The following is a 13704-nucleotide window of genomic DNA, read 5'->3' on the forward strand; positions in this document are numbered from 1 at the left end:
GCTACGTTATGTTTCAAGTTCAATGTTTAGATGTGGACCTGGAGGGCGAAGATTTGGTAGACGCTCTAATGTTATGTGTGTATGTATTTGAAAATGCACTTTTGTTAGCAACTTAAAATTCTAGTTACTCCATTTACAATTGTCTCTACCAATATAACTACAAATATAACTTTGTTCTGTTGTAAACCTCGGTTCGATTCCATAAATCTGCTGTAAACAGACGTACAAAACAAAGCAACTTCAATGGATTTAACATATTTTATTACACAAAGAAATGCAACACAATTAAAATAAACTCAAACGTTTTCGACACGTAGGCTACTAGTGTCCTCATCAGGAATTACTCATTAATTTACATCTGCAATATACATAAAAAAAAAAATCTTTGTCTGTTGTTCTTTCTTTGATAGTTGCCTGATCTAGCCTCATGAAGAAGCCATTTGTGTCTGATTGACGAAACGTCGGAATAAACGCACATTATAACCCGAAGCATCTTGTGATAGCTTAGCTGAGTTTACACCAAAAAACTTATTATGTTTGGTTTTGAATCTTAAGTCGGACACTTAACCACTGAGCTAACAAGTTAACTATACCTGGTAACCAGCCTCATTTAATTTTTCACAATGTATGTTATCATAATGAAATTAAATTAAAGTCGCATTAATCAATGTTATGCATTTTTTACAGAATGGAAAGTTTGAAAAGACTGAGGAAGAAAGTATAGTCACTGTAATGTTGCATGAATAAGCGTGAAACTACAATGCTTCTGCTAAAAGCCAAAAAGGGAACGTTCAAATATTACGTAACGCTTTTTTTCCGAATTTTTTACCCCCCTCCCCCATGTAACGCCAACGTAACGCTTTTTTCAATCCCCCCCCTCCCCCATGTAACGCTTTTTTACTACAAATTCAGCACAAAAAACTACCATTTCGTACTCGAAAGCGTTACGTAATGTTTTGCTTGAACCCCCTCCCCCCCGATGTGACGCTAACGTAACGCTTTGCATAAACCCCCCCTCCCCCTCGAAGGCGTTACGTAATATTTGAACGTTCCCTAATTGGATCATGTACAAATTCCACATACTTATTGATGTAAAGTTATTCTGCTACTTAATGATCTCCTTCCAGTTTTATAGGACCGGTTATAGATTTATATTGCATTAAATAAAATAAAAACTATGGAATTTGTTAAGACTGAATCCAGGCATTCAAGTAGATTTACAAACTTTAGGCTACCAACATTAACTTTCTTGAAGAGAAATGGCTGCCGACCCGGGTCTAAGACCTTCCAAGTTTTTTTTGGAAACTATTTAGAGGTTCAAAAAGACATTAATTTGACAACAATAGGCTTTAATCATGAAATCTAATAAGTTAGATGTATTTAATATCAGATAATTTTTTGTTTTTTTTTTGAAAGATCACGCAACCACAAAATTAATATACATTCAATCGAAATTGATCTGTGATTACAAAGATGTAACGTAACCACTGGCGAAGAGCAAAACACGAAAACGGTAAAACGTGACACGATTTCAAAACCATTTCAAATATCTGATGAATAACAAATTTCAATGGTATCCATCAGAAATTTAATTATGACAAAGCATCATCCCGTCCGCTTGGTAGATTGTGACGCAGTTTGCGAAAGCTTGGTAGAGCATAGAGTCAGGTTTGGCAATTATTGTTATGTTTCATCAGCACATCCCTTCTGTAGTGTTTTGCAAAAACAGAGACGATTGTCATTCGTTCATTATAGAAGATACGGTTAAAGTAAATCAGTCAAAAATAGTTTAGGTTGAAGTGCTTGATGATTAGCAGTTGATTTTTTTCTTGAGTTCATCGTTTACTTTTCATAGAATTCGTATTTTCTTTTGAGTACTTGTTCGCTTCCTACCTCTTGGTTTGGTCTAAAGAACATTCCCTTGTGCCGCGCATTGCCCATGCATACGACAAACGCGACATTTTCCTGGAACGTACAACCACTTTAAGCGCATGATACTTCGGTGACTAGAATTCAGGGCTTCCCAAACTTTTTAGCTTGCGACCCCTTTTTATCTCCTAAAATTTTCCGCGACCCTTCACAAAGGACTTCAAAACTGATAAACAATGCAAAATATACGTTTGTGATATTTATTGAAAGGTTTAATTTAAACCAGTAGCGCAGCCAGGAATTTAGAAAGGGGGGTTTTTTGATGACCGGCGGGCGAAGCCCGACGGCGTGTTGACAAAGGCGACACCCAGTGACGGGGGGTCTGGGGGGCCTCCCCAGAAAATTTTGAAAAATTAGTTTGAATTTGGTGCATTCTGAGAGCATTTTCAACAAAAATGTGGGTATAAAAATTCTTGTAAAATGGTGCTGTCCGGTGGCATAGCAAAAGGGTAAGATCATGTTTTCTTGGGCATTTTTTGGTAAAAGAGCGAAGTCTCTATGTTTTCTTGTTGCTAATTCCTGGCTGAGATATTTGAATGTTTGGTCTTCAATGCAGTTTCGTTTAAAATTAGGCAAACTTTGTTTTAGAGACATAAAGACTGAAAGCATCATTCTCAATATCATGACGTCACACGCGTGCCAAAGGGGGGGTTGTAACTAGTAACTGTAACTAGTTGTAACTAGTAACTAGTAACTAATTACTGTAACTAGTAACTTGTAACTAGTAACTGTAACCTGGCAAATAGCATAATTTGAAAAGCTTTTCCAAAAACGGCGGACAAAGTCCAAACTTCTTTCCGTTGAAAAAATCATGAATTGATTTTTTAACACTAATAACTTTTTAAAGCATTGGCTTCAGTTTTGAAATCCACGTTTACAATGCAGCAAAGAGGGTTTTAAACTCCTATTCCATATTTCACTACATAAATTTACAAAATACGGGTAGCCTATTGAGTGCACGACTTTTAATAAAGTGAATAACTTTCACAGAATCTTGCACACAAGTGTTAATATGCAGTGCTTTGTGTAAAATTTGTATGCTTTCTGCGACCACAGAAGTTCGTTACGCGACCACTCAAGGGGTCGCGATCCCCACTTTGGGAAGCCCTGGACTAGATCATCTATATTAAAAAGAGTTTATGTCAAAGAAATCCCCCTGGTAGGTGAGAAGTCCTGTGGGGTGGAATATTTTGGGATATACCTTTACCATGCATCAGTTACATACAATGCTAGACCACTGGCCAACCAATAGAATCTGGTGACGCTTTGAAATAAGCTTGAATTAAGTTTTGCTTTTTGATTGAAAGCAAGACCTTTGTCGTATTCAGCTACAGTAGTTCAGAGGTCTCCAAATTGTTTTCATATAGGATGAGTACAAGCCACATAGTGACAGCAGCAGCGTTGATCTTGGGATCCAGGAGGTACATTTTAGGAGGCCAGGGATGATTTTAGGGGCCCAGGAACTTGAGGAAATCACCGCATATTCAGCGTAGAGTATAGAAAGAGTAGCTATGTAGAGTTATATAGTGTAGAGCGTTTTTCTTCAGCAGTGTCTTGATTTGAGATGCGAGGGCCTCATTGATACCTGGCCCAAACTATCCTCTCAACGGCCCTGAGTGGCAGTAGTTTGTTCCATCATAAAAACTTTATATATTTACGGAGACTCAACACTTGGGGCTGATTTTGTCAGCAGCATGATTACTACCATAGTCTAACGTGTTGCGACCTTCTATATTTTAACCGAAAAATCGATTTAAAAAGCCAATTTTCTGACATTTAGCGTTAAAACCGCCAATATGGCAATCCTTTTCATGCCTCATCTTAGATGGCAGCGTTTGGCTTCCAGTTCAGATGCTATCATAGCGACATTCACGACTATAGACGTCGAACCGATAAGCTTCAGGACGTTCCACTTAGTCGGCTTATGGCTGAGTGAAGGGAGCACGAAAGGGCGCCGGTTCGACACCGCTCAAGAGCATGCGGCTGTGTCTTTGGTAATATACACTGATAGGCATGCCTGAAGGTGGACACGAAGGTGGGCTTCAAAGGATTCATGAAAAACAATCCTCGGAGTTAACTTATTCAAACAAAATAATTAATAATTTTGTTTAGTTTAATTTTGATATTACGTAGCTCTTTGAATGGTATCCTGTAAAAAAAGCTGCACTAGACATTTAACACTAAAAGATTTTTATTTCTCAAGCAATAGTTGTAGGCTAATATTCATTAAAGCAGCGCCTTTGTGATTGTGATTGATTGATTGAATCTTTATCCTCGGACTGGGAAAGCTTCTTGCAGAGCTTAATCCTGGCAGTTTCGCATACTTGCAGAGGCTTTGAATCACTGACGCAGGCCGGTTACTGAGATTGACAGAGTGAAGTTTGCCGATTGTTGAAGTCATGTTGCGGGAAATTATTCCATCCATTAGATGCTGCTGGATGGAGAGCAATCCTTAACGTGCGTTGCTCAAGCGCACACCCCGAGAGTAGAACCAGCGCAGCTTGATCTTGAAGCTTCTTCGTTCCAGAAGTGACGTTCTAACCAACTGAGCTATCGGGGCGGACTTAAAAAGAACTTTATTTGAAGCGATCAAAATATTCAGCGAAATTTAGAACAAAGCTTTGGCGATCTATATTTATTCACTTAATTAACGTTTAGTTGTCGTTACAAGAACTGATTGACTTATTGCACTGGTTCCCAACCGGGGTGACGCGGCACCCTGGGGTGAAAATTGCAATGCTCAAGGATGACGCGAGACATTGCAATGCTGGGGCCCACTTTTTATTATAACTTTAACCCGTTAAGTGCGGAATTTATTTATTTCAAACCGAGTTTCAGTGCGTATTAAGTTTCGCGTCTCGCAGTTATTCCCGGCTGCTTTCTGGAGAGACGCTTAGTGGAAAAGTCGCGGGCGGTAACCCTTTGTTTTCTCGCCCAGAAAAAACAGAGTGAAAGAGATTTTGACTCTTGCTTTTCTTTCCATAAAAACGTTTGAAACGCATCATTATTGCTAGGTAAACTAGGTTTCATGATTTTATTTAGCGTTTCACGGCGCACAAAGTCAAATTGCAGTGATGGATTATCGGATTGTGTGACCCAGCACGATTATAAAATTGCACGATTGTATGCGAACCATTGTAAACCAATCTATTCACACGCCAGCAGTCAGCACTGGGGGGATTAACGCATGGGTAAGAAATCCATTTTTACTGGACTCTCATAGTCATATTGTTTTGAATCTTGAAGAAGAAGACAAATTAATTGACATTCGTAACAATGGAAATTTTAAGCTTATGCACAAGCAGATGCCTCTCGACGAGTTCTGGATAAAAATTCAAAATAAATATTCTTGCGTTGGAAAGAAAGCTATTGTGCTTTTGCTGCAGTTTTCCACGTCATACCTATGTGAGAGTGGATTTTCCGTATTAACGAACATAAACACTAAAAAAACGAGAACGACTGCTTATAGTCGAGGAAGAAATATGAGTGGCTTTATCGAATGTGCCCCCAGATATTAAGGGACTTTGTGCAAGAAGTCATGCCCAAGTTTCACACTGACTTTTGAATAAATACATTTATTTACGCGCGCTATACTGTACAACTGATTCTGTGTTATTTCATACAGTTATTTGAAATACAGAAACCTCATAAAATTGATCCAGTTTTGCCAGGGTGCCGCAAACTATTTATCTTTTTGATAGGGTGCCGCAAGGTCAAAAAGGTTGGTTGGAACCACTGACTTATTGACTCATATGACCCCGCATTTACTAAAATAGGCCCTTAATTGTGTTACAAAGCATCTATTTGAAGAATGAGAAAATAAAAGCAGAAAATTTGTTTTGTTCCATACAAGTTTTTCTTTTCACTTTTTCACCCATCAAATAAACTTTGTAACCATAGCCATATGAGATGAGGATGTAGGGGTTCGGTTCCCGCTACAAAAACGCGGAACGAATTTGGGCAAAAAGTAAAAAAAAATGTAAATTGCTGCGTTTTTAAAAAATGCATTTGTAAAAAAAATTTAGGCAAATTTTATTCGAATCCCCAAATTTTTTTATTCTTCAAGGGTTATGACGGCAATGAAATAACCGTGATGAAAGTTTAACCTTTTCAGAGTTTCAGATTTTTAAATAAACTCACTTTTTCCTTTTCTGTATTTTCGGCAAGGACGTGTGTACTTCTTTGTATGAAAGTTTCTCCTACAGTATTTGCCACAGTAGATCTGAAATAAAAATCATCAAAATTATAGGAAAGAATGAATGTGGTAGTGGCTTTGATTCTCAAATGGCAGTAGATCTAACTGAAAAAAGGATGTGACATAGCCACCTGAATGTGATTATAAATAGTTCAGGCACAGGTTAAATATTACAGAAATTTTTGGTAACTTACTGTTATGGAACGATTAGTTTTGGGAGTGACTAACGCGTTTATTTGCGGAGTAGTTGTTGTTGTTGTTGTTGTAGAAGCAGTCGTAGTTGTTGGCGGAGTTTTAGTGGTTGTGCGCGTGTGGTGTCGAAACAAAATCAACTTTCTAGGATTCCAGAAGATTACTTTTCTAGACACGGCTGCAAATAAAATACGATCTATTTTGACATCGAAAGAAAAAGAGTCATCATATCACCTCTCACTAACATGGTAATAGCAGACAGGCAGGGGCGATTTTAACTGATGGGAGGCGCTCTGCCACCCCCTAAATCATGGCCTGTTGACAGGGGGTCCAGGCTGGTTTTTTCATGTCATTTATCGGACCGTTATAAACTGAGTTGGCCTCTGGAATTAAAGCCTCTCTCAGCGGGTGTCTGGTTAATGCGGTCAAAAATCACACACACCTATTTTGCTTCAAATTTTAACTTATTTAAATTTACCTTTTTCTGTGACGAAAAGGAAGCACAACGAAAATACTAAAAACCTTGTAATATGCATTCCTGCGTGGAGTTGGCAAAAACAATAATATTTCCACTTGAAGAATTATATTCTACACACAAAATCCCAAAGTCCTGAAGTCGAATCTGAAACAAATGTTAGTAGATAACATTCCTTTTAAAGTCTCTTGACTTTTGGGTAGGGATCGGCTGTCACGTAGGCTGGGGTGTTGCACACGCCCCATGAAATTTATATTCTAATCTAAACTTGCTTGACTTTTTTCGTTTTTGTGCTAATGAATTTTGATCAAAAATCTAAAGTTTAAAAAAAATCATCAATGTTTATCCCCACCCACAGGGGCAGTTTTCTGTCACCCATTTTGTAAAAAAAAAAATCAATTTTTGTCACTAGATGGCGCAATTTTAAAGTTATATCATTAAAGTAACTTCTAAAAAATGCCCCTTGTGTTACTGCATCACTCAAAAAATTGCGCCTTGATTGGGCTTTTGGGTCTAGAGATATGGGCATATTAGTACTCATTTTTATCTCTTTACTGCCGTTAGTGGCAAAAATGTAAGTTGCGTTTTTTGGCAATCACTGAATCAATTTAAACAAAATTCATGATATGAGGTTTTTTTCTGGGACTGGCTTATTGTAATACTGCCACTAGAGAGCAGTAAAGTGTCAATTAAAGTGATTTAGTTGTAGCATTTTTCCTTAACATAACTAAACTTTCATCAGTTCAAACAACCAACAAAAGATACAAATACTTTCTCAATCAGACCTCTGGGAACGCTTATGAATGTCAGGAATTTTCCTTTATTTTTCCTGGACCTGGACACAAGTTTGAAGATTTTTTTCAGTTTTGGTAGAATGTAAAAAATTGGTTACAAGCTTCACTTCTCTCTCAGACATTGCAAACTCTTAAAGATCATCATCGCTCTGTTCTCCTCATTTTCTTCCACTGCACTGTAGGTTCTAAGAAAAGCATTCAGGATTGCAAAATAAAAAAACGGTTTGCTATCAAACGTGACAAACTGTGTCAAAGAAAGTCCTTGGCTGATTGTGATGTCAGTTATTTGTAGCTTGCCAAATCTAGCACCAAACCTTCACGTAATTGATTCATTTTTCAGAGGCTATTATAAGACTTTTATCCAGAACATCTGCATGTCTTAAGGTTATATCTTCATTCTACAAGTTACATCACACATGAGCTTTCCTGACAAATGTCGTTCGTGCCATGAAAAGCTTAAAGTGCAACAGCACTTACAATGGGGTCACAAAGCTCTTGATATTCTTGACAAGTCAAGATCAATATGACCGTGGTGCTGGCGTTGCAAGCAGCTAATTAAACCACCACTTAGGCTATTAAAACCAAACATGCAAAGCCCATAAATCTTGTAATGTTTTGTAGTTGGTTGTTTGAAGCGATTCCTAGTGAGATAGACTTGTGCATTTTACGACCACTTTGTAGCAATAAAGTTACTTTTTCATAATTTTTATCTATCTTGCTTAAGTAAACTGAGTAAGCCAAATAGTGATAGCAGTAGTAAAATGAGTAAACTGATTAATTATGGGATTCTTCACCCTCGAACTGAAGCCCTCCAATAAGTGGGCTATTGTGTTGCATTTTGTGCAAAGGTATTTATTGACATACTGGCCTGAAGCTTACCATTGAACCAACCACTATAGGCCTTGTCCAGTCTAAGTTATTCTTACTGCTGTTTTGGTATTACAGTCAAACTTCGATACTATGCCACCCTTTTGGACCGAGAGAAAGTGGCATAGTAGCGAGGGTGGCATAGTAGCGAGAGTTTGTAAAAACAGCCTTGTGAAGTGACCATGTAATGCCACGTTGCGTTGTACCATTATAATTGTACGAGGAAATCCAATCTGAGCCAGATGATGTTAATCTGCTCGAGATCTGGGAAGCGCTGCCTGCCGAGGAAAAGATGCACCAGAACAAAGAGATCGAGCTATCTGACTTTCTTGAAGCTGATGAGCGCTTCGAGACTGGTGGATCTTTCACACTGGATGAGATTGCGAAGGAGATGTTGCGCAGCGAGGAGCCGGTTGAAAGCGAAGATGATGAGATAACTGTTGAGGAGAAAATCGTTTCGTTCGAGGAAGCCCAGCGGGCATGGAGCACTGTCTGGAAGTTCATGCAGCAGAGAAGCGGGAAGCCCAGTGTGATATGATCGGCTAGCTAGACAACGGGGTGTGCGAAATTCGCCGAAAGAACATGCGCCAGCTGACGATTCCTCATAGTTTTGGGCTGAGCTACAGTAGATAACTTGCACATTACATGCATTGCACATACATATACTTTTGCCGTTTTACAACAGTTTAATCGCTTCGTTCGTACCGTTAATTGTTTCGTTAATACAGTAATACTGTACTCTCATGTGGCATACCAGCGAGGGTAAGGGGTGGCATAGTAAATATATTTTCTATTGAATTTAGCTGGTGACGATCAAAGGTGGTATAGTAGCGAGGGTGGCATAATAGCAAGGTGGCATAGTATCAAAGTTTGACTGTAACCCTAACGTTCTGTTTTGGCATTTGTCCGCATCGGCTCTTGCGCTTACGTCATCGTGGCGTATTCAACGGCTTTTTGCCGGCTTTTTGGCTTTGTTGTGGGCTTGTAAACTCATGTAATAATAATGTTATGATTTTATTTATTGTCGCTCTACAACAGCTAAGGTCTTTTAGCGACATGGCTCATTTTTAATTTATATCAGGTTTACGATGTTATCACATTATCACCCGACTCATTCTCACTGCGCTATACAGGATAGAACACAATCGGTACCGTTTTTAAAGTCTGCGGTTTGACCCGACCTGGAATCGATCTCAGATCTACCAGCACCAGAGCCGAAGGCGAAACCACTCGGCCACTGAGCTGGTTGTAAACTCATGTGATACTACTTCAAACAGCAGATCTTGTACTTCAAACAGCAGAACAGCCTCTTATCGCAACGTATTCAGGCCTTCAATCAAAGTAAAACAACTTTTTCAAATTTTGTAAACAAACAAGTTTTTGACCGCTTTTGAGACTCCTTCAAGGCATGTGAACTGATGTGAAACGAATTCAGCTCGGCGTCGAGTAATCAGCAGCCACTAATCAGCTTCATTTACATTGGTTCAACGTATCCAGGCCTTGAATCAATGCGAAAAGGCTCATCGAATAGCCAGTTAAACAGACTTCTTAAAAAGACTTAATTTTCGATGAGAAAGCAGCACCACAACGATGATTTATTGAAGCCAAGCTATTTCTGATTGACAACAGAAGCTTTAGGGAAATCACCCAAGCAATGCAAGCTGTATGCGGCCATAAACGCTGTTCCGACGTTAAGCAACAAAACGTTGCGTCAATTTACGCTTGCCTATACTGGGCACGCAAACGCTCAGCGTCTAGCAACGCTTGTCGCAGCAAACTGGTTAACAGAGTTTTACTATTAATTTAAGCTGAAATTACTCTTAGAATGCGCAATTTCAAGGCATTTTTTTCAAATTTTCTGGAGGAAGCCCCCAAATCCACCTCGCGGCTACTCATTAGCTTCTCCCTAAATTTTGTGCTGAGTCCCCTGCACATGACCAGTGAAAGCAAGCATCCCAATGGCAAGAAAGTTCATCTTTGATCGACAATTAAAATATAACGTCAACTCCATTTTTAATGCAATTTGTATCGCCTTCGTTTATGAAGTCACTGAAAATGTTGCCCCATCTGGAAAACGCCTTGCCCCTTACTTGCCCCTCCAGGAAATTGATCTGGTTACGCCACTGCATTGACGATAACTGGTAATAAACGGGCAAAACTTAACCTTGTTAGAAGAAAAAAATTCCAAAATTGACACGTGGTTAAGACGAAATATGCTCTGCTTGCATTGTTCAAACACCCCTCACATAGCACCAAATAAATTCCCTAATCGCACAGTAGAGTCTGACTTTGATTTTGTGAACTAAACACCTCTCTTTTTTAAAACAAACATTAATGAAGACAGTGTTTTCTCATGTGCAGAGACAAAAGCCGGATGAAAAAAATTAGAATCATCGTTGCGTTATAATTGCGAAATCAACTGTATTCAGGGGCGTTGACAGGGGGGTCTAGGTGGTACTTTTGGACCCGGGCCCGGAATATTTAAGGGGCCCGAATTGTAAAAATTCCCCGCGACTTCAAACATTATCAAGATCTTAATATAATCAGATCTAAAGGAATTGCCATCAGAGGTTAAAACAGCCCTTTCAGCCGTCAGATGGTAAAGTACCGGCCCCCTTTTGGGTACCGGGCCCGCTTTAGCTTTCTGGTGGTAAAATAGCCACTTCTACCACCAAACAGTAAAATAAGAATTTAGTCTAGTATAGTGACTTCCCTAACCACAAATATTACCCGAACCACGAATTTCAAAATAAACAGGCTAATATTTGTTCAACCTCAAAAACTGAAATGGCACAGGTAAAAAGATTACTATCCCTATGTTTCTGCACTAAAAATTAGACCAAAACCGCTTTTCCGATTGCAGCAATCAGCAAATGTTTGACCTAGGCCCAAACACCTTTCCGAAATCAAATTGAAAACTTTCTGACTGTCTGCAGTGCTGTAAATTCTCTTCTGGTGAGCCTAGAATGACCAGTGAAACATCAATGGAATCGGGAAGTAATACCTTAGCGCCATGTGACCAGGGTTGGAAGTAAGGACTAGTTGTCGCTATTCGATAGCGTTTTCGTTGCTTTCTGAATATCGAATGCTTATACCCATTTATTTTCAAAATAAATATCGAATGCGCGTTATTCACTGCTTTTTTATGCAAGCAACGAAATCATTGTTCGTTTTTCACTAATCGATTCAAGAGAACTGCTGAATCTTTTTTGTTGTTCACTTACTTTGTCGTCAAAACGAATTTACGAGATTTAGTTTTCGGATTACTATCCGACCTAGTCCCCTTCCGGCTTTCGAACTTTAAAAGATTAAGGAAAATTTTGCGGCAACACAGTTCAGAAAAAACATGCCAGTGAAAGTCGTTTTCGTTAAATACGCAAATACAATAAAATACAATATTTTTAGTAATTGCTATTCATTCCTTTTTTAAGTATCGATAGCGGAAAGTCATTGCTTTTTTGGGCACTATCGAATAGTGAAATAGTCATTGCTTTTTGACCAATGACTTCCAACCCTGCATGTGACAAATAAAAGTTCAAAAAAGCAACCGCTAGTTAGAGATAGTAAGTTTTGCGGTTCAACAAAATTTAAGATTGCGCAAAATTTGTTGAATGACCGTGCTTAAACGACAGCAGTAAAAGTTTGTACACAACCTTTATATTCACAACTTTGGCGATGAAGGAGGCTCGAAAATAAATTTGTACTGGGCCCGAGAAATCCTGTCAACGGCCCTGACTGTATTGCCTGGAGAGAATGGTAATGACTAAGGCCCGTAAAAGTCAATAAAGTCAACATTTTTTAACAACCTCGTTTTTTCACGATTTATAGAAGAAAATTGTTTTCAGCACCTAGGGGACTGTTTCTAAGAAGTTAATAGGTCAAAATAAAGTCAAAATTGACAATAAAGCCAAAATTTTCAATAAAGTCAAAATTTGTCAAATTATGGCTTTTGACAAACTTTTTGTATTTCTTGAGAATAATTTTTGTCAAAATCCTCGTGAAAGCACTGGAAATTAGGAACTGCACACAATTAAACCATATTAACCCATAAAAGCAGGAAACATGTCACAATACCTATCCACTTAGATCAGCAGTAACTTTAATCGCAAATTGTCCATTGTTTATTCATTGTTACGTATTTAAATAACTTTTATAAAACACTCCCTCTTCACAAACGTGGTCTTTTCGAAGATCAACACTTTGGATTTTAAGAATAGCCTATTGAAATTCTGCAATACAAAAATGCCTTAGCAAGCTAAATAGTCTTCAGCAAAAGTTAGCCGGATCTGTCGAGATTTTCCCATCGGCGAAAAACACCACGCACTTTTTATAATTCATAAAACACCTTGACTTTTCAACAAAATACTACGTTTGGGTCTGAAATCGACAAAATTATATGTTTGGGTAACTGGTATCAACTCAAGAAAGAACTGCGCCCTCTACAAATAAGCAATTTCGTTAGGTCAAAATAAAGTCAAAATTTGATAAAAACAAAGTCAAAAAAAATATTTTTTTAGGTCAAAATTAAAATGGCCCTAGTAATGACTAATTCAACGACCGCTTTGTAGAAATGTAAAGATCCTAGGCTATTGCTATTCACTTCTTTCTGCTGGAACCCTGATGAGCTCCAGTGCTCACCTGCAGCCAGTGGCGTACGCAGGGGGGGGGCATTGGGCCATGCCCCCCCCCCCCCCCTTAAAAATGTTTTAGTAGTTAACGACGTAGATTAAGGCATTTAATATGTTTTGCATTGCTCTGTCAAAGCAATTACTGTAACAATGTTGTTTTATAGACTAAGCCAATACGAAATACATAGCCCAATCCACCTACCCCACCCCAGGTATGCCAATGTAGCATAGTGTTCTGTAAGCCTATTATAGTGATTAGTGAGAGAGAAATGGATAAAGTCTAAACTAGGGATATCAATGGCCAGTGGCATAGCCAAGGGGGGGGGTTGGGCCTTGGGGGTTACAACCCCACTTTGGCACGCGTGTGACGTCACGATATTGAGAATGATGCTTTCAGTCTCTTTATGCTTGGGAATGATGGTTTCAGTCTAAAAAAAACTTGCCTAATTTTAAATAAAAGTGCATTAAAAGAGCGAGTTTTGCCAATACCAAACATTCAAACATCTCAGCCAGGAATTAACAACAAGAAAACATAGAGACTTAGCTTTATTTCCGAAAAATGCCGAAAAAAACATGATATTATCCTTTTGCTATGCCACCTGACAGCACCATTTTACAGGAATA

The 13704-nt window shown here is 38.6% G+C and overlaps 1 protein-coding gene across 1 annotated transcript; it reads right to left on the bottom strand.

The window, feature by feature from the left end:
- Positions 1-1073: 1073 nt before the first annotated feature.
- LOC145787962 (uncharacterized) lies at positions 1074-12615 on the bottom strand. The gene is made up of 5 exons (XM_082599801.1): positions 12527-12615; positions 6795-6938; positions 6319-6494; positions 6070-6151; positions 1074-1965 (listed from the first exon to the last, which is right to left on the bottom strand). The coding sequence occupies exons 2-5, from the start codon at positions 6850-6852 to the stop codon at positions 1907-1909; spliced, it is 375 nt and encodes a 124-aa protein (XP_082455927.1). The 5' UTR covers positions 6853-6938; positions 12527-12615; the 3' UTR covers positions 1074-1906.
- Between the last annotated feature and the right edge of the window lie 1089 nt (positions 12616-13704).

Source organism: Aplidium turbinatum, chromosome 18, assembly GCF_918807975.1.
Source record: "Aplidium turbinatum chromosome 18, kaAplTurb1.1, whole genome shotgun sequence".
Classification (NCBI taxonomy): domain Eukaryota; kingdom Metazoa; phylum Chordata; class Ascidiacea; order Aplousobranchia; family Polyclinidae; genus Aplidium; species Aplidium turbinatum.

Coding starts and splice junctions, on each gene's coding strand:
- LOC145787962 (XM_082599801.1), bottom strand. CDS start 6,852: ATGCATATTACAAGGTTTTTAGTATTTTCGTTGTGCTTCCTTTTCGTC. Junction 6,495..6,794: donor CCTTTTCGTCACAGAAAAAG/GTAAATTTAAAT, acceptor TTTTATTTGCAG/CCGTGTCTAGAAAAGTAATC. Junction 1,966..6,069: donor AAAATACAGAAAAGGAAAAA/GTGAGTTTATTT, acceptor TGTACGTTCCAG/GAAAATGTCGCGTTTGTCGT.